Source organism: Myotis lucifugus, unplaced genomic scaffold (genome assembly GCF_000147115.1).
Source record: "Myotis lucifugus unplaced genomic scaffold, Myoluc2.0 scaffold_556, whole genome shotgun sequence".
In the NCBI taxonomy this organism is placed as follows: Eukaryota; Metazoa; Chordata; class Mammalia; order Chiroptera; family Vespertilionidae; genus Myotis; species Myotis lucifugus.
Window position 1 is genome coordinate 126,158 of NW_005871604.1, and position 18,708 is coordinate 144,865.

The 18,708-nt window shown below is 54.1% G+C and overlaps 1 protein-coding gene across 1 annotated transcript; it reads left to right on the forward strand.

Annotated features, from left to right (window-relative positions):
* Positions 1-5,549: 5,549 nt before the first annotated feature.
* Positions 5,550-18,236, forward strand: SS18L1 (SS18L1, nBAF chromatin remodeling complex subunit). Its single transcript, XM_006104246.3, has 11 exons — positions 5,550-6,173; positions 6,622-6,698; positions 7,430-7,514; positions 7,762-7,906; positions 8,340-8,537; positions 9,992-10,153; positions 10,549-10,653; positions 11,444-11,536; positions 12,338-12,457; positions 14,593-14,720; positions 15,269-18,236. Exons 1-11 carry the CDS (start codon positions 5,943-5,945, stop codon positions 15,293-15,295), a joined length of 1,371 nt encoding a protein of 456 aa, XP_006104308.1. The 5' UTR covers positions 5,550-5,942; the 3' UTR covers positions 15,296-18,236.
* Positions 18,237-18,708: the final 472 nt, after the last annotated feature.

Here is an 18,708-nt window from a genome sequence, read left to right on the forward strand (position 1 = left end):
CCCACGAGCGCCCGCCACCAGCCTGCGCCAAGGTGGGCGGGGGCTGCGGGTAGGGGTGCTGGACGGCCGGGCCGCGCGACCTCGGGATGGTGTCCGAAGGGCCGTGTCCGCGGGCCAGCCGGGCGCAGTGCGGACCCGCCGCCTTCGGGCACCCTGCGCCGCGGACAGGGGCGTAGGGCGGCTGGGCCGGCACCCTCGAAATGGTGTCGGCGGGTTGGGGGTCGTGGGCTAAGCCAGGAATCGCCGGGCCACACCAAGCGCGGAGGGGTTTCCGTCTGACTGGCTAAGGCTGTGGCGCAACCCCGCGGGCGGCCCCTGGCCCCAGGGCCCAGCTTGGCGAGTGGAGGTGGCCCAACAGCTGGCCACACTCACCTCTCAATCAGGTGCTGGCACTCCGAAGCACAAAGGGGCACGTCCCGAGTTTGCGATGCCATTCCCCTTCAGGCTCATCCGCGGCCCTTTGAGGAGTGCAGGACCCCTCGGGGTGGACCTGCTGGCCAAGCTTTGCTGCCCTTATGCGCGTGTCAGAGTGTGTCTCAGCCTGACGCCGGGGCCAGCATCCTTACCTAACAGCAACTTTACAGATTCGCTTTGTGATCTTCTAGAGATAACGTTTACATGGAGTTGGGGGCACCTGTAACAAAACCCTTACATTTTGAAGTTCAGATTTAGTATTTTCTGCTGTTTCTCCAACGTTTTTGGTAGCTTTGCTTATTTCTTTCTAAGCTTGGACTTCATGGGGTTAACAGCAGTATTCCTTGGTTCCCAGGAGCCTTTCTTTCCCTGAGGGCATTCGCCCCAGTGCCCTGCCCCTCTTCTTGATGATGCCAGGATCTGTGAACCTTGTCTGTGTAGGAACCCCTCTGCTTGGCTCAGTAAACTCTAACCAGGAAAAGCTAGTTGAAAAGCAGCAGAAATACAGACTTAAAAGTCTGGCATTTTTGTTTATTACGCACTTAGGTGGTGCTTACTGATACCAGGCACTGCTCTAAGGCTTTGCAGATATTAACTCATTTAATTCCTTGTGGTAGTTACTGTCATTCTCACTTTATAGATATGGAAACTGAGGCAGAGGGAAGCTAAGTGCCTGATGGTTAGTGATGGATCCAGGAGTTGAACCCAGACAGTGGCTCCAGGATTTGCCCAGCCATAACACCTGATGTGGGAACACTTGGTGCAGCGTCAAGTGCTTGCTCAGAGACACCGGCAATCACTAGGGCCTCCGGGCACTCTGGCTCTTGGACCTTAAGTGTGATGAGCAGAGACGCCAACTTTCGCCTTCAACATTCATCCAGTTATTGGCACTTTGCACTCTCTTCTTAGTAAAGCTCCCCAAATTTTCCAGGCAAAAGCCCTGCTCCCGAACATCAGATCAGAAAGAAGGAAACTGTTGCTCATTGGAAATGGGTCTTCTAAATTAGTTGTCATCTGATTTGACCTGACTGAGCCAGCCATCTGTATACTCACCTTGGTGTTTTGACAGTGAATTTATGTACCCAGGGGTCTTTTACTTGCAGTTTGAGAAGGCCATGAGAGGTGTGTGACCCACACTCACATGAGCTGTGTCCACAGCGTGTGCTCATGCTCAGAGCATTGAGAAAAGCCAGGGTTTTTCAGAAGCTGCTTGGTAGTGAGGGAGCAGGAACTATACAGCTTGTCCTTAGAGCATATTTGCATAGGATTCTGCCAGGCAAACTCCTACTCACCCTTCAAGGCCCCACTCAAATGTCCCCTCCCTCATGCTCCTTTGGCAGTCATGTGCTGAATTTTGACACATTGTTTGGGCTTCCACGTTTGCATGTCACTGAATTATTTGCAAAGTCCCAGCCTGTCAGTGCCCAGTACATACTAGAGCGTCCATGACACTGGGTATGTCAGTGGAAGTGTTTGGGATAGGTAGATGTATTTGTTTCTTTTGGCTGCCATGACAGGTTACCACAGACGGGGTGGTTTAAAACAGGAAACATTTTCTCAGTTCTGGAGGCTAGAAGTCAGGGTTGGTTCCTGTTTGGGGCTCTGGGGGAGGATCGGTCCCTTGCTTTCCTCTGAGCTTCTGGTGGTTCCTGGCAGTCCTCTAAGCTCCGTGGTGTGTGGACGCATCACCCCATCTCTGTCTTTGTCTCATGTGGCCTCTCCTCTCTGTGTGTCTAAGTGTCCAAATTTCCCTCTTCTCATAAGGACACTTGTCATAGGATTTAGGACCCACCTGAATCTGGACTGACCTCATTTATCTGAACTCCACTACGTTTGCAAAGACCCTGTCTCCAAGGAAAGTCACATTTACTGGTCCCAGCGGTTAAGATCCAACCTATTCTGAGGATCACAATTCAATGCAATACAGAGGCTGTGTGGAGGAGGGGTGTTCCAGACAGAAGAACTGAGGAGCAGAGGTGGAAGGGTCTGGAAGATCCAGGGAGTTGCAGGTGGTCCTGCCCATGGTCTGCGTGGAGCAGGCATGAGATGCAAATTAGAGGGGCAGGGAGTGCCTGCTGATCTGGGGAGCCAGGGCGGGGGTTAAGGTGGTGTAGCCTGTGGTGACCAAAGACAGTTTTGATGCAGCGTGAGATGCAGGTGGAACTGCGCTTTGGTGAGAGCCATAGAGGACCCTGAGGTGGAGATGGGCAGTGTCCCAGCAAAGTCCAGTGGCCTGCAGGCCAGGACCTGCCCTTCGCAGCTCTCCACTGGTTCGGGATCAGGGAGCCCTTGCTGTCCAGTGCTGTGCTCCCAACACCACTAGCCATCTCCCTGGACTGTGAGGCTGGGTTTGGGTTCCTTGGAGGGGCCCCTGGGCACAAGGCCTTGGCTGGCATGCAGGTGCCTCCTTGCTCCTTGGCACAGGTAGTTGCTTAATAAATTTAAATTTCACCCAGCCGCTGTAGGTCAGTGGTTGAGCATTTACCTGTGATCCAGGAGGTCAGGGTTCGATTCCCGGTCACCGCACATGCCCAGGTTGTGGCTCTATCCCCAGTGTGGGGCGTGCAGGAGGCAGCCAATCAATGATTGTCTCTCATCATTGATGTTTCTATCTCTCACTCCCTCTCTCCCCTCTCTGAAATCAATCAATCAATCAATTTAAGTTTCATTGTTACTGTTTGTATTGGTTTTCTCTGCAGTCTTGTCCTTCTGTGCCAGCACCTTGTGCAGGGGAGACAGTTCCATGGGAACAGGACAGAGCTGATAGGCAGGTGGGCATCTGGGTGTTTGCCATGTGGGTTGGGAATAGGAAAGTGAGACCAGCCAGGGCAGGTGCCATGCCCAAGGTCTGAGAGCCAGGAAGACGTCAAAACCAGGCCAGTCCTGCTCCGTTGTCCGTGTCGGGGGTCGGGGTGGGGAGCGGGCTCTCTGGGCTCTGTTAGATGTGAAACTTGTTGCCTTCCAGAATGTGGGCTAATTCGGTAAGGAAGGTACATTGGCTATTTTCAAAAATTAGAGCTGTCCCCATGGCTGCAAATGGCTTGGGGACTCCGAGCCTCCCTTCACTTGGCTAATTGATCATTTTAGGCAGTTGTCACTGAAAGTGCTTTCTCCCCAGGGGTGGGAGGGGGCACTGTCCCCTCACTCCTGTCCTTGGGCCCGCCCTGGGAGGGTGGGGATGGACCCCCTTAGCTGGGTAGTGGCCTAGCGAGAGCCAGGGTTTCCCTCCTCACTTCTTGTTTCCAGGTTAGATTCTGTGCTGATCTATATCACGCCTGCACATGAAGAGTCACGGTGCTGCGGTTGTTAAAAGTCCGGAGTGATCCGCCTCTTGCTGTCTTTCCACTTCCCAGCAACACCCTCTTGCCCTTCTCATTGCTAAACCAAGTGGCGCTTTTTAGATGTTTTTAGTTCTAGGCTCTGTCTTCGCTGGCTCCAGCTGCTATAGACGGGGCACTTAAACAGCAGGCATTTCTTTCTCAGTTGCCGTGGCTGGAAGTCCAAGGTTGCGGTGCCTAAGGTTTGATTCTTGTGGCGCCTTCTCCCACTGTCCTCACGTGGTGCACAGAGCTCAGGAGGCTATGCTGTGCTGCCCTCTATCCTGTCTTCCCTCCCCGGCCCTCATTTCCCTGGAGACACCTTCCCCCTCCCTCCCGAGCCCTCCCTGCCCATTTCCTGCCAGGTGAGCAGTGGGGAAGGTCCAGGGATCTCAGCCTCCTCAGCCTGCTGCGTTCCCCAGTGTGGGCTCCCTGGGTGGCGCAGTGTCACGTGCAGCACCTGGGGTCTGCTGATCCAGTTATCACCAGTCCATTTGCTTCTAGAATCCTGCTGATGGCTCAGCTGTCTCAGCCCTGTCCCCTTCGTCCCTATGAGTGTTTGCCTTTCTGTCCCTAACTCACTGGGCTGGGCCGAGGGGTTGCGGTGCAGCAATCACCGACTTGGCCCTTTCACCAACATGTTCTGGACTTTTTTCCTGAGTGTTTTTTTATTTGTTTGTTTTATTTTTGTTAATCCTCACCCGAGGATATTTTTCCATTGATTTTTTTTCTTTCTTTTTTATTTTAAAGAGAGAGAGGGAAAGACAGAGAGAAACATCGATGTGAAAGAAGCACATTGATTGGTTGCCTCCTGCATGCACCCCATCCAGGGCCCGGGCCAGGGAGGAGCCTGCCGGGCCCCTTTGGTCAGCCGGCCGATGCTCTATCCACTAAGCCAAATGGGCTAGGGCTTCCTGAGTGTTTTTAACTTAGCTGAGACAATATTCTGTGTCCTACTTCTTTCTTTGTTTCTCTCTCTCTCTCTCCCTCTCTCTCTCTCTCTCTCTCTTAGTATTTTGTAACATTTTCTCATGCTGACAGATTTTGTAACATTTTCTCATGCCTTTAACGACTACAAAAATCGTTTATAATGCTGCTTAACATCTTACAGGTTCTTCCATAACTGCAGGCTTTCCAGCATCGCCCATTTAGCTCCCCCCACACCTGAAGTGAACATGGGTGCAGAAAAGGTTTCAGTACTTAACGCACTGTGTGTCCTTGGGAGAGAATTCTTGCCTGGAGGCGTGGAGCCTTCCAGGGAAAGGAAGCTCTGTTCCAGTTGTTTCCTTTTGTTAACTGATCTGGAGAAAAGAGTCATAATGTGTGAATGACCAGAATGCCTTTTCCTGTTGCTTGAGCACCCTTCACCTGTCCCCAGGTGAGCGTGGCAGGCAGCTCTGGGCTCACAGCGCCCCCTGGTGGCTCCCCATGTTGGCTGGCTGCTGGGTCAACGTGAGAATTGATGTACTTGGGGTACCACCTCCACAGTGGGGACATAGTGGGAAAGCCAGGGGAGGAGGAAGTTGTAATGTGAATAAAAATCAGCCTGGCTGGCGTGGCTCAGTGGTTAAGCATCTATCTATGAATCAGGAGGCCACGGTTTCATTCCCGGTCAGGGTACATGCCCAGGTTGCATGTCCAGTGAGGGGCGTGCATGAGGCAGTCAACCAGTGATTCTCATCATTGATGTTTCTCTCTCTCCCTCTCCTTTCCTTTCTGAAATCAATAAAAAAATATTTTTTAAAAAATTAAAGCAAGAGGAACCAGCCCTGAGGACTTGGAGGCTGAGGGGCAGAGAGGGCAGCTGACCGTGGCCCTGAGTGTGGTGGGGCCCAGCCCCTATCTCTTCTCCAGGGGCAGTTTGGGCCCAAGGCTCCACAGGAGTAGGGTCCACTATCAAAGACCAGTTAGGTGGCCATGTTGCACAGTGAGGGAGTGGCGCTGGGACCTGTGCTGGGGCGCCAGCGCAGTGGCAGGTAGGTGGGCCCCTCTGCCCCCTCGCTGCAGGGCCTTACCGTTCAGGGGCCAGCAGAGCTGAGCCTGTCTGGAGGAACCACTGGGACCAGATGACTGGGCACAAGCTGGTGGAAACAAAAGGCTTTTCCTTTGGCGATAGTCTCTGGACAAAGGCCTTTCTATTGGAAGTGGCTTGCTGTGGGCTGTTATGCTGCTCCCTCCCAAGCAGGGAGGTTCCTGCATGGACAGCCGTGAATGAGCCATGTGCTTCTCCATCTCTTCACATCCAGGCAGAGAATGGTGCCCCTGGGTCCGCCCGCTGGCCGTCCTGTGTGCTCACCGGACATTGCACCTGCCAGTACCTGCCACACAGCCCTCTCCTCCTACCCTCCCATTAGGCCATCCTCCCTCTCCGGCTCCTTCCATCACCTCCTCCTGGGTCTCCCAGCTGCTGTCCCCAGTGGCCATCCTGAAGAGGTGGCTCTTGTAGGTCTTTGTGATGCTCTGTGGGGACACGAGCTGCCTCCCCTGGGAGGGACGGCTGTGTGGCTGGCATGTGTGGACTTCACACCCTCCAGACAGATCTTAGGGTCCCCAGTCCCTGGTGTAGATTTTTAACACACCCTAGCTGGACAGATACACCATGCTCTGGGGCCCAAGATGGGGGGCGTCCTGGGGACTGGAATCCCATCTGCAGGTGACGAGAGAACTTGGGACCTGCCCCTGGGGAGGTGGGGGCTGTGTGCTTAGCATGAGGCTGTGGAAAGGGCTCAGCCCTGCTGGCTGAGGTTATACACGTGAGTGGCAATGTGTACACAGAATGCTGACAGCAGGTATTGTCACATCTAGTCAGCGACTGAGCCCTCACCCCCTAACCTCCAGCAGGCACTGTAGATGCACCCACGTCCTGCGCTCACGTCTGCTTCTCCCTCAGATGCTGGATGAGAACCACCACCTGATACAGTGCATCCTGGACCATCAGAGCAAGGGCAAAACGGCCGAGTGTGCCCAGTGAGTGACCCCCTCCCCCAGCTCAACTATCAGGTGGTACAGGCTCTGCCCAGCGCTGGAAAGGCCTCCATTGGGGGTGTTGAGTGGCCTGGGCGCATTGGGCTGTGGAGGTCACCTAAGCCACTGAGCATCACCCCTTGAGGGTGACCGCATTGTCCCCCAGGTTGCTCCCCAGAGAGGTATGGGACATTTGAAGGGAAATGGAAGTGTGGGAGGAGAGAGGGCCGCTGGGGAGGCCCCGGCCAGACACTGCTGGCACCTCTGTGAGCAGTTGGAGAACACACCGGGGGAAAGTGGGCTCCATCCAGGTAAAACCTCCAGGGCCGGACACAGAGTAGGTGCATAGGCTGGACATCAGAGCTACCTGGAGGGAGACGTGTGTGAGTGGCCGTCACACCCCTGGGCATCCCTCCCAGCACCTCCTCGGGCATAGAGGATCGCATTAGCTAGGGGCATCTGCGAGGGCTTGCCCGCACCCCGTCTCTGAAGAAGCCGGTGGCTCGTCCCCCTTGACCACCACCTTGAGGTTTTTGCAGCATTTTGTCGTTGGACGGGCACCCACTCCCACCTGGCCCATCTGGGACTGCAGAGCACTCTGCTGCTTGCCCTGTCCCCAGGTGTCCTGTGGAGTCAGTGTCCCCGGGCGGGATGCAGGGCAAGCTGTCCTGGGTGAACTTTGCTTTGGGTTGGCCTGTGGGCTCCCCTGCTTACCACACGCCCCTCGCATGCAGGTACCAGCAGATCTTGCACCGGAACCTGGTCTACCTGGCCACGATCGCGGACTCCAACCAGAACATGCAGTCCCTGCTGCCCGCCGTGAGTGCCAAGGGGGCGGGGGCGGCTCCCATCCTGCCCGGCACAGTCAGGCACTGCCTCAGACCACCAGCGAGGGAACGGAGGTCTGAGGTCTTACCTGGCATAGCCAAGGTCACCAACAGCGAGTGAGAAGGGGCAGGTCCTCCCATTATAAGGGAAGTCAGCTGGACAAGTCCCTGCAGTGGCTGTTGGTTGGTGGTCATTATCAGAACTGACCTTCCTCCCCATAACCTCCTGTTGCCCACAGCCGCCCACCCAGAACATGAACCTGGGCCCCGGAGCGCTGTCCCAGAGCGGCGCCAGCCAGGGCCTGCACTCCCAGGGCAGCCTCAGTGATGCCATCAGCACTGGCCTGCCCCCCGCCTCCCTCATGCAGGGCCAGATCGGCAATGGTGAGCACCCTGGTTTGGGGTTTGGGTTTGCGGTTGGTTCTTGCAGCAGTGTCACCAATGCAGGCTCCCAGGTAGCCACACAGGACAGCGCGAAGGAGACCCCTCTCTCCAGAGTTCCTGGCTGCGGGCCAGCTGCAGTGCCAGGTGCAGGGGCCCGGGGTGACACGCAGAGAATGACACCTCGTTCCGGTTCTCCTGCTGTGATTTGCACCTGAGGTTAGGGCCACTTCGACTCACAGCGTAGATTCCGTGGGTTCCCTGACGAGAATGGAAGTGCTCCTGTCTGCAGCAGAACTGTTGCTGGCCACTGGGACCTATTAGTGACGGCACAGCGCATCTACCCGAGGAACCGGGGTGTCGGGCAGAGAGCCCGGCCTGCCGTCACAGGTGGCTTTAGATGGGTTGAAGGCGTCCTCACCGTCTCTCCTGGCAGGTCCAAACCACGTGACCCTGCAGCAGACGGCACAGAGCACGCTGCCCACAACCTCCATGAGCATGTCCGGCAGCGGCCACGGCTCGGGGCCCGGCTACAGCCACTCAGGACCCTCCTCGCAGAGTGTGCCCCTGCAGGGCCAAGGTGCCATCAGCAACTATGTGTCACGGGCCAACATCAACATGCAGTCCAACCCAGGTAACACCCCGCCCGGCCCAGCCCACGTGCACACCTGTCCCTGGGTCCCTCCAAAGTGTTCAGGTCACACACAGGCTGCCCTGCTGGGCACGGGCTAGTGCTAAGGAGGGGAGGGGTCCCGAGGGCTGCCCCCCTGGAGCTCCCCAGGGCCAGGGGTTGGTGAATACAAGTCAGGCAGTGCCCGGCTTTAGGGGGCCGAGTCTGCTCCCCACGGCACCCAGGAAGGCTCTGCAGAGGGTGCCTGGGTTCTGCTGAGAGGACAGGACTCGGCTCACTTGGGTGGGGGGAAGGCATAGTGGGGCAGAGAACTACGAGGGCAAAGGGGTGGCCAGGGGGCCTGGGCGCTCTCCCTAGCGGGGCCCCCAGAGCTGGGCTGTCCATGGTGGCCTTGGGGTGCTGAGTACTCAGGGAGCATCAGGTCCAAACTGAGGTGTCCCATGAGTATCAAACAGTGGGTTTCAGAGCTCAGTCCAGAAAAGGGGGTGTGAGGCGTACTCAATGTGTTAGTAGTAATTACATACTGGAAATGATCATATTTTGTACCTATTAAGTCAGATAAAGTCTATTACTAAGACATATTTCATCTGTGTTTTTTTCATTCTTTTTTTTTTAATTCTCGCACAAGAATATTTTTTCCATTGATTTTTAGAGAGAGTGGAAGGGAGGTAGACAGCAATGTGAAAGACACATTGATTGGTTGCCTCCCACACGGGCCCCTGACACGGGCTGGGGATCAAACCTGTAACCCAGGGACATGCCCTTGACCGGGAATTGAACCTGCGACCCTTTGGTCCACTGGCCAGTGCTCTAACAAGTGAGCAACACCAGTTAGGGCTCTTTTCATTTGTTTTTTAATCCTCACCTGAGGATATTTTTCCATTGATTTTTAGAGAGAGTGGAAGAGAGAGGGAAAGACAGAGAGAAACATATATGTGAGGACAGGACTGGGGTCACTTGGGTGGGGGGGGAGGCATAGTGGGGCAGAGAACCAATATAGATTGGTTGCCTCCCACATGCACCCCGACCAGGGCCCTGGCCGGGGAGGAGCCAGCAACTGAAGTTCGTGCCCTCGACCAGAATCGATCCCAGGACCCTTCAGTCTGCAGGCCAACTCTCTATTCACTGAGCCACACCAGCTAGAGCTCTTTTCACTCTTGACATGGCTCACATTCGTTGTGTTGGGTGTTGCTGAGTGAGAGCTCTGAGCAGGGTGACATGAGCAGGGCAGGTGGCCTGGGAGCCTGTGGCGTCTTCTGAGTGTCACCATGGTGAGAGTTGGTGCCGAGGTTCGCTGGTGGGAAGTGTGACAGGGAAGGGAGGAGACCATCTCTAGGGGGAGCCCGGGGATACCGGCAAAGCTTGCCTGGGAGAAGGGCACCTTTGGGCCTGAGCCAGGGGTTGAGGTGCCGCCCTGGGAATTTCTCGGGGTTATTCGGGTCTGTCGTGTCGCCCAGTGTCCATGATGCATCAGCAGGCTGCCTCGTCCCACTACAACTCGGCGCAGGGCGGGAGCCAGCACTACCAGGGCCAGCCCATCGCCATGATGGGCCAGAGCGGGCAGGGGAGCAGCATGATGGGGCAGCGGCCCATGGCGCCTTACCGGCCCTCCCAGCAAGGTACCGCCATGCGCCTGCAGTCCATGTGCTCCCTTCCAGGGCTGGGAGGACAGGGTGTGTGTGTGTGTGTGTGTGTGTGTCCACGCGTTTTTTGGTATTGCACAAGGAGGACGCTGCGGGTTGGAGCCCAGTGGGGCCACGAAACATTGAAGTTTGAAAGCCAGTGTCTTCAGAGGGGGTGGACGAGGCTGGAGTGCTCAGTGGGGTCACAGGTGGCTGTGTGGCTGCAGTGGGGTGGGCAGCTATGTCTAAGCGACAGGTGTGGAGGGCTCGGTGCGGGGCAGTGCCGCGGTATCCCCGGGGGTGTTGTGGTGGGGCATCTTGATTTGTGGCCCGTCGAGGAGGTGTTCGTGGGGCTGAGGCCCCAAGTTCACCCACAGCCCACCCACCTGCAGGCTCGTCCCAGCAGTACCTGGGCCAGGAGGAGTACTACGGGGGCGAGCAGTACGGCCACGGCCAGGCGGCCTCGGAGCCGCTCAGCCAGCAGTACTACGCTGACGGTGAGCCCCCGAAACGCCTCTCGCCACACCCACCCTTCACGCCCGCCCACCCGGCGTCCCAGTCCCTGTGCCTGAGTGACTGGCACCTGCGCGGCCACTCGCCTCCTCGGGCTGCTCCTCTCTCTTCCCCAGAGGCAGTGGCGCAGGCCCAGCTGTGGGACACTGAGCAGGTAGCTGTGGCTACTTTAGGGGAGGGACTCAGCGGCCTGTGAAACGCCTCCAGGAAGGTGACGGTCTTATGACACTCGGCTCCCCGCTGATCAGTCGTATTCCCTCGGAGGATTTTCCCTTCGTTGTGCCCTCTCAGTCACCTTTAGTAGGCCCAGGTTTGGCAGGTGGCATTTATGGTGGTCGGAGGGGATGGCTGGGGAGGACTCCCAGACAGCAAGCCAGCAGGATCGGGTTGGGGTCGCGGAGACGAGCACGGGGCTAACCGGGCCCGCCACATAGCGTGAAGGTCTCTGCGGGGCACAGCACCCCAGATGGGATTCCCCAGAGCAGACGGCGGATGGCAGCCATGCAGCAGCGTTGGCAGCCAACGGCCATGATGCCTGCCGCGTGTCAAGACTGAATGTAGTCAGTACTCAGGGCACCGAGGGCCGTGTGGCCATCTGCGTTCTACTTACAGGGACCAGTGGTGGGCTCCTTCATGGGCTCCATCTGTGAGGAACTGATCCTGCCCGGCTCTGGCCACTGCCCGACCCCATGGCACTGCCTGCCTGACTCAGGCTGCCCCCGCCCCTGTGTCTGGTGGTTAGGTCCCTGACTGCCAGCCATCGTCTGCTTGCAGGGCACAGCGATTATGCCTATCAGCAGTCATCCTACTCGGAGCAGAGCTATGACCGGTCCTTCGAGGAGTCCACGCAGCACTACTATGAGGGCGGTAAGCACAGTGCCACGTGGGAGGGTGGTGTGCCCCCACTGAGATGCTGGTTCCCAGGCACCGGGCACGCTTAGAGCAGGGCCAGAGCTCTGTGGGGCCGCGTCGACTTCTGGAAGTGGGAGGGCAGGCGGGGCCTGGGTCCCGCACACCTAGTGCGGTCATGAAGCAGGAGGGCTGGCCACACGGGGGCAGGCATCCAGGCTCTGCTCTGTGACAAGCTGTGTGTGCAGAGCGGCCCCCAAATGCCGACTTTGCCAAGAGACCAAAGGAGGAGGCAGACGAGGCCAGCTTGTGGGTTAGTGGGTTTCACAGGGTTCTACGTGCAGGAACAGGTCCTGGGTGGCGGCAGGGCGTTCAGATCTCCGCACCCTTCACCCCAGACCACCCACTCTTATGCTCCTAGAGATGGACCACAGGTCAGGAAAGCGGTGTGGAGGGTCAGGGAACCAGGAAGCCAGGCTCCGGAGGCCCTGGCACCAGGGTGATCCAAGAGGGAGACGGCTAGGGAATCTGCCGGCCGAGCTGTAGCGCCTGCCCACCCCTGCTGCAGACACCCGCTGCCTTCAAGCCACCAAGTGACGCTCCAGGCGTGGATTTGGGGGCAAATACTCGCAGTTGGTTTTCGGGTGGGTGCCAGCTGCCCTCACTCCCGAGAGAGGAGAAGCAGTCAGCTCCCAGGATGGCGTGGCCTCAGTGTCAAGTGCCAGCTTCCTGCTCTGGAAGTCAGAAGTGGGGAAAGTGAGGTTCCTAGACAGCCCCTGGCAAACAGCAGACATCACCTGCGTCTCCTCCACTCTGCAGGGAACTCGCAGTACAGCCAGCAGCAGGCGGGGTACCAGCAGGGCACAGCCCAGCAGCAGGCGGGGTACCAGCAGCAGTACCCCAACCAGCAGAGCTACCCGGGCCAGCAGCCAGGCTACGGTAAGAGGGCACTGCCCGTGCAGCACACAGCAGTGCTGCCTGGCACACACCTCCTGCACTTTGACGGGGTGGTTTAGGGTGTGTTGTGGGAAAGCTTCGAGGAGAGGAGAGTCCTGTTGTCATGCGACTGTCACACTAAGAGGCCGATGTCGGTCCAGCACTGCGGTCCAAACCCACAGGGGATTCAGACCTCACTAGTTTTCCCTGAATGTCCTTTTCTGCCCGGGACCCTCTGGGCTCCTTACGCTCCTCTGGGCTCCGACAGTCGCTCTGACTTTCTCTTTGTTTTTTGTGTTTTTTTTAAATCCTCACCCGTGGATATGTTTTTTTGATTTTAGAAAGAAGAAGGGGGAGAGAGAGAGAAACATTGATATGAGAGAGAAACATCAATTGATGGCCTCCTATACTCGCCCTGACCAGTAATCGAACACGAAACCAAGGTGTGTGCCCTGACCGGAACCCACGCCCGCAACCTGTTCTTGGTGTGCGGGACGATGCCCCAGCCAGCTGGGCCCAGCAGGCTCTCCTCTTTCCTTGGGATGAGACTGGGCTGTGGGCTTTGGAAAGACCACAGAGGTGAGGTGCCCTTGTCACCTCCTGTCAGCATGATGCCTCCGATGCTGATCTCGGTCACTGGGTCAGGGGGCATCTGTCCAGTTACAGCTGCTCCCTCCCCCTTCTGTAATATTTGGGAGGGAGTCCCCGAGTGCAGGCCACACTCTAGGGCAGGGGTCCTCAAACTTTTTAAACAGGGGGCCAGTTCACTGTCCCTCAGACCGTTGGAGGGCCGGACTATAGTTTAAAAAAAAACTATGAACAAATTCCTATGCACACTGCACATATCTTATTTTGAAGTAAAAAAACAAAACGGGAACAAATACAATATTTGTATTTGCATGTGGCCCGCGGGCCGTAGTTTGAGGACCTCTGCTCAAGGGGGTCTACATGGATTGTTTAGAATCCTGTCGGGAAGGTCTATCTCCTCCTCCACTGAGTCATTAATCACCATTTATACAAAGACGACTTCGTGGTCAGCCCCCAGGGGCACTTTATTTTTAGTTAATACAGAAATGTCACAAAAATCAGTCACATGGAGAAAATGCAAAAAAGTGAATTTGTAAATATAAAGAATTCTACGTAGCACATTTTCAGACTACAATGCAGTAACACTAAAACTATGTAACAAGGCCTGGCTGGAATGGCTCAGTTGTTTGAGCATCGATCCAGGAACCAAGAGGTCACTGGTTCGATTCCCTGTCAGGGCACATGCCTGGGTTCTGGACTTGATCCCCAGTGCAGGAGGCAGCCGATCGATGATTCTCATCATTGATGTTTCTATCTCTCTCCCTCTCCCTTCCTCTCTAAAATTAATTTTTTTAAAAAGTATTCATACACACACACACACACACACACACATAGCAAGAATGTAACTAAATAATAAACAACAATGAAGAATGTTAAAAATTCTCTTAAGTTACACCCGGGGGTCAGGGAAGAAATGCTATACAAAAATTACAGAATATTTTACAATGAAAATATAAAGAATTTCATAATATATGAAATGCTGCCATGTAAATGCCTGTATTCATAAGAAAGAGAGTGAGAGAAATATAACAAACTAAATCTCTAAATTCCTTTAAAGGGAAAGCAACCCCCCCCCCCCCAAATATAGAAATAGAAAAGCCAGATAAAAATCAGCAAAACAGAAAGAAGTCATTATTTGTATGAGGTGGCGTGGATGTTAGTCTCACACGTTGGGCTGTCATTCAGGGCTTGTTTATTTTGTTGTTCACGTCGTCCCAGCGTTGGCTGCTGTGCCCTGTCCTTTGTGTTCTGAGCACTTGCTTATTTCTGGGACCACGATGCTGTCCTCCCCCAGCCTCTCTGAATTCTCCCCAGAGCTTAGTTTCCACTGCCTTTTGCATGTGTGTTCACTGGTTGCTGTGAACTCACATGGGCCACAGTGACCACCATGACGTGAAGCTCTTGGGGCAGCAGGCGGGGTACTGGACAGCAGCTCGGCCTGCTGAGCGCGCTCACTACGGCAGATTTGCCCAGGAGACCTGGGTCTGCTGTCTGGAGCTTTCCAGGGGACCGGGCGTGGTGGGGTGGCCTCACGGCTGCTGTGTTCCCAGGGCCGGCCCAGGGAGCCCCCTCACAGTATTCCAGCTACCAGCAAGGACAAGGCCAACAGTACGGGAGCTACAGGACGTCACAGACCGGCCCGTCCGCACAGCAGCAGCGGCCGTACGGCTACGAGCAGGCAAGCTTTCTAGATGTTTCCCCACACGTAGGTCTGCATGTCTGTCAAAACATAACAGGTTCTTCTGTGGTCACGAATAGTGAGGTGAACCAGCCGTCTTCCAGGGTGTTATTCTCTGACCCGGTAAGGTTTTAAAAATTACCTGGATGTGCAGCTCACCCTGGTCAGACAGCTGGTTTTGTGCATCGTCAACTCACGTGGAGTCTGGCATTCTCTCCTGCCGCAGAGGCTCACGTGTGCCCTCCCCTCTGCATGCCGGGGTCACGGCAACTCGACACTGATGGCCACACTTTAGAGCTTGGGTCTCGTCCCACAGAGCTGGATGCTGCTTGGGGGCCAGGATGGAGCCGGGCAGAGAGTGCTAGGAAGAGGTCCTAGGGGCCAAGGGCTGGCTCAGACCACCAGAGGGGCCCTCTCTCCTGGGAAAGCCAGTGACTGCCCTGTCCGCTTGTTTGCCTGTCACACCTTCCTTGTCTCATCCCGCACATTGGCCGGGGTGGGGGCTTCTACTTGTGTCTGGGTATAATCTCTGCCCTGGTCTCTTGCAGGGCCAGTATGGAAATTACCAGCAGTAAGGGACAGCGTTCTTGGTGGAGCCTTGTAGTGGTGTGTCCGCCGGCGTGGACCGACCTGTGGCGGTTCTGACAAACTGTGGCCCGTCGGTTCCCCCTCGCCCCACACGTGTCGCATGTGAAGTGTGCACATTTCATGCTGGGTATGACGCCGAGTGTGCCGGAGGCTTGGGACTGCGCGCTGATGGTGTGACGTACCTGGTGCTGTGTATAGTATCATGTCCACATGGTGAATGGAGACGTCGATGTTTCTAGCTAGCTTTAGGGTCCTCTTGCCATCAGAGTATTCTGTGCCCAGCGATGGGAATCTACAAGATGCCATAGTCAGTATATCGTATAAACAGACCTTAGGTCCAGCTCTCCTCACGCAGGGTAAGGTGGGTTGTAAACCTGTCTCACTGGTGACCCCACAGCTGGACCTGCTCACGCAGCCCTGGGTGCAGCCTCTTCCCGGGCCTCGGTGGGGCGGGGCTTTGTCTGTGTTTTGGGTCTGTTTCTGTTAAAGACTACATATGTTTCATGTGGAGAGGCTGCGAACTGCCCAGGACCTCCCGGAGCTCATTACCTCTCTCGCTGATTCCATCTATCCAAAAAGTTACATGCTCTCCTTTTAAAAAGTAAAGCGAGATCAATGACTGTTGCAGATATGAGTCCACGAAGGCAGCCACCTTTAGCCCAACCCCAGGAGGCAGCGCCAACGTGCAGAGAGGAGGTGCTCTGACAGGGCTTGGGCTCCGGCCCATGTTTACCTGATGGTGATTTTGGGGGTTTGAATAGTAAATGTGCCCCATTCTAAATTTATAGCTTAAAATAGTGACACCAAACTTTCCACACAGTTGGCAAGTTGTTCGTTTTATGTTATTTCTTCCACGACCTGCTTGTTCAGATCTCCAAGCAAGCGTTGCTTTTCTTTTAGGGCAGTGGTTCTCAACCTTCTGGCCCTTTAAATACAGTTCCTCATGTTGTGACCCAACCATAAAACTATTTTCGTTGCTACTTCATAACTGTAACGTTGCTACTGTTATGAATCGTAATGTAAATATCTGATATGCAGGATGGTCTTAGGCGACCCCTGTGAAAGGGTCGTTCGACCTCCAAAGGGGTCGTGACCCACAGGTTGAGAACCGCTGTTTTAGGGACATCTAAAATTTACAACTAAATTTTAAAAAGAACCCCACTGAGGGTATTGTGGTGTTCCTAGTGAAAAGGAAAGTTTTTACTTAGAGAAATGTGAATAATTTTTACATTCCCAGGACTTTAAATCCTATTTAAATTCTGGGCAAGCACTATAGACAGCTCACTTGGAAAAGTCTGGTCAGAGGAAAAATCCTACATTTCACTAAGTAATACTGACATGTTGTCAATATTTACTTGGGTAATATCTACTTTTACTGTGAATCCTTTAAAAACATCTTTGGATGAATGCTGACATTTCCAAGAGCAACCAAGAAAATACAAAAAATATCGAATTCTTGATACATCAGACATACTTAGATAGAAGCTTTTATTTTATAGGTATACTGGTATTGGCTTTAAAAAACCCTAAACACTGGTAAGGGCTTAAAAATATATATCTATATTCAATGACTGAGATGAGAGCTCTTATTTGCTAAATGACACAGACATTAGCAATGTCATCTCCCTTGATTTGTTTTGTTCTTTCCTGACAGTTGTCATAGATCTAATTTGTAGACTCAATCAGGAACTAAAATTTCCCATTGAAAATGTTAAACATTTTAGATAACCGTGAAACTAGGTTATTTTTATTTCTTGCCATCCTGGGAATATTCCTTTTATGTGTGTAGGGTTGGCTTTTTTTAATGAACACTTTTTTTTAAAGAAAAGGACACTTGAAAGTTATCCTGAAACTTCAATCTGAAATGTCTTACATTAAGAATTTCTTGAATGTTGTGTATATATTTTAAAAAGCACTTTGTGAAATAGTTTGTACATTTATTTCCTTATTTATACTTGATTTTTGGTGTTAATATATTTAAGGAGTAATAACAGAATGTTTATTTAATGCAGGGGTGGGGAACGTCTGGCCCGAGGGCTGTATAAAGTCCGAGAAATCATTTGGTCTGGCCCTGCCAAGGCATTAGGGATGAGTTAATTAAATGTTTGACCAAATATAGCAGGCTAATTTTTAAGTTGATAATTTTGCATGGCCTGTGAATGATGTTATAAATACCCAAATGGCCATTGGCAGGAAAACGGTTCCCAAACGATTTAATGTGCTGTCCGTGTTTATGTGACATTGTAGGGAAAAAGTGATGCCAGCAATTCGTTGTCGTTAGCTGTGTAATACTTTCTCTTCTGTGATATGAATGTTTGCAAAAGCTTAGGCTAAGATGAACTGTTTGTGCAGTGTGATGGGTGGCGCTTTGTTTTTTATGACTACTTCTACAGGTCAGTGAGATGCAGCAGAAGACTTGGAAATGGGTGCTCGTCCTGCCTCCTGTTGTCCCTGACACCCAGCAGGTCTCAAACTTGGAAAGTGATCACAATTTTCAGAAGTGCCAACAAATTCATATTGGTGTGCAAAAGCTCAGCGCCCACTGGGGTTTGTTCTGGAACCACAGGTGTGGAAAGTACTTAAAACTCGTGCGGAGAATCGGGAATCACGGCAGGGTGTGCATGGTCGCCAGGACCTCCGGGGAAGCCCAAGTGGCCTGAGTTTGCCAGCATATACTAGTATATATTTGAATATTGGGCACCCACTCAGAATTGCACAAATGGAAGACCATTTTCATTTACATTTAAACATTTTTAGCCATTACTTCATTTCTAATTGAACAGGTCAAACTCATCTGTGAGCACAGGACTTTTATTTTGGAGATCATCTTTATTGTGTGTGTTTTTCCAGCCGGGAGAGTTTGGCGTATAAATTGTTTATGTTTTTGGTGTAATTAATAAACTGGTTCTTCAAAAGTCACTCTAAAAAGTGAGTGTTCGTGACGTTAATGGGATGCTCCATGACTTGTACCTGGACCCAGGTGTCTGTCTCCACGTTGAGTCACCCTCCTGGGAAACCTGTTACCTGGGTAGTGTCCAGCGGGCCACCTCGGGCAGGCTGTCCTGTAAAGTCTGACGACCCACGGGGGCGGGGAGCTGACCCCAGGACTCTGCACTGTCCGCTACCCCGCGCGGGACCCCCTCGCTGGGAGCTCCGGCCAGAGTGAAGGTCAGGTATGTGACGGGGAGCGGCCGGTGAGGTCACCCGAGACCACACCCTGGTTGAGGACGACGGAGGAGCATAGAGACAGGATGATGGAGCCGAGGGTCCTGAGAAGGGGCTCGGAGGCCGGAGGGAAACCGCACCGCGCCGGCGGACAGTCTGCGGCGGGATGCCCGCGGGGAGGCGCTGCGCGTGCGCAGTCTGGGCCGGTCCCCGGAAGTAGTTCGCCGCGGCAGCG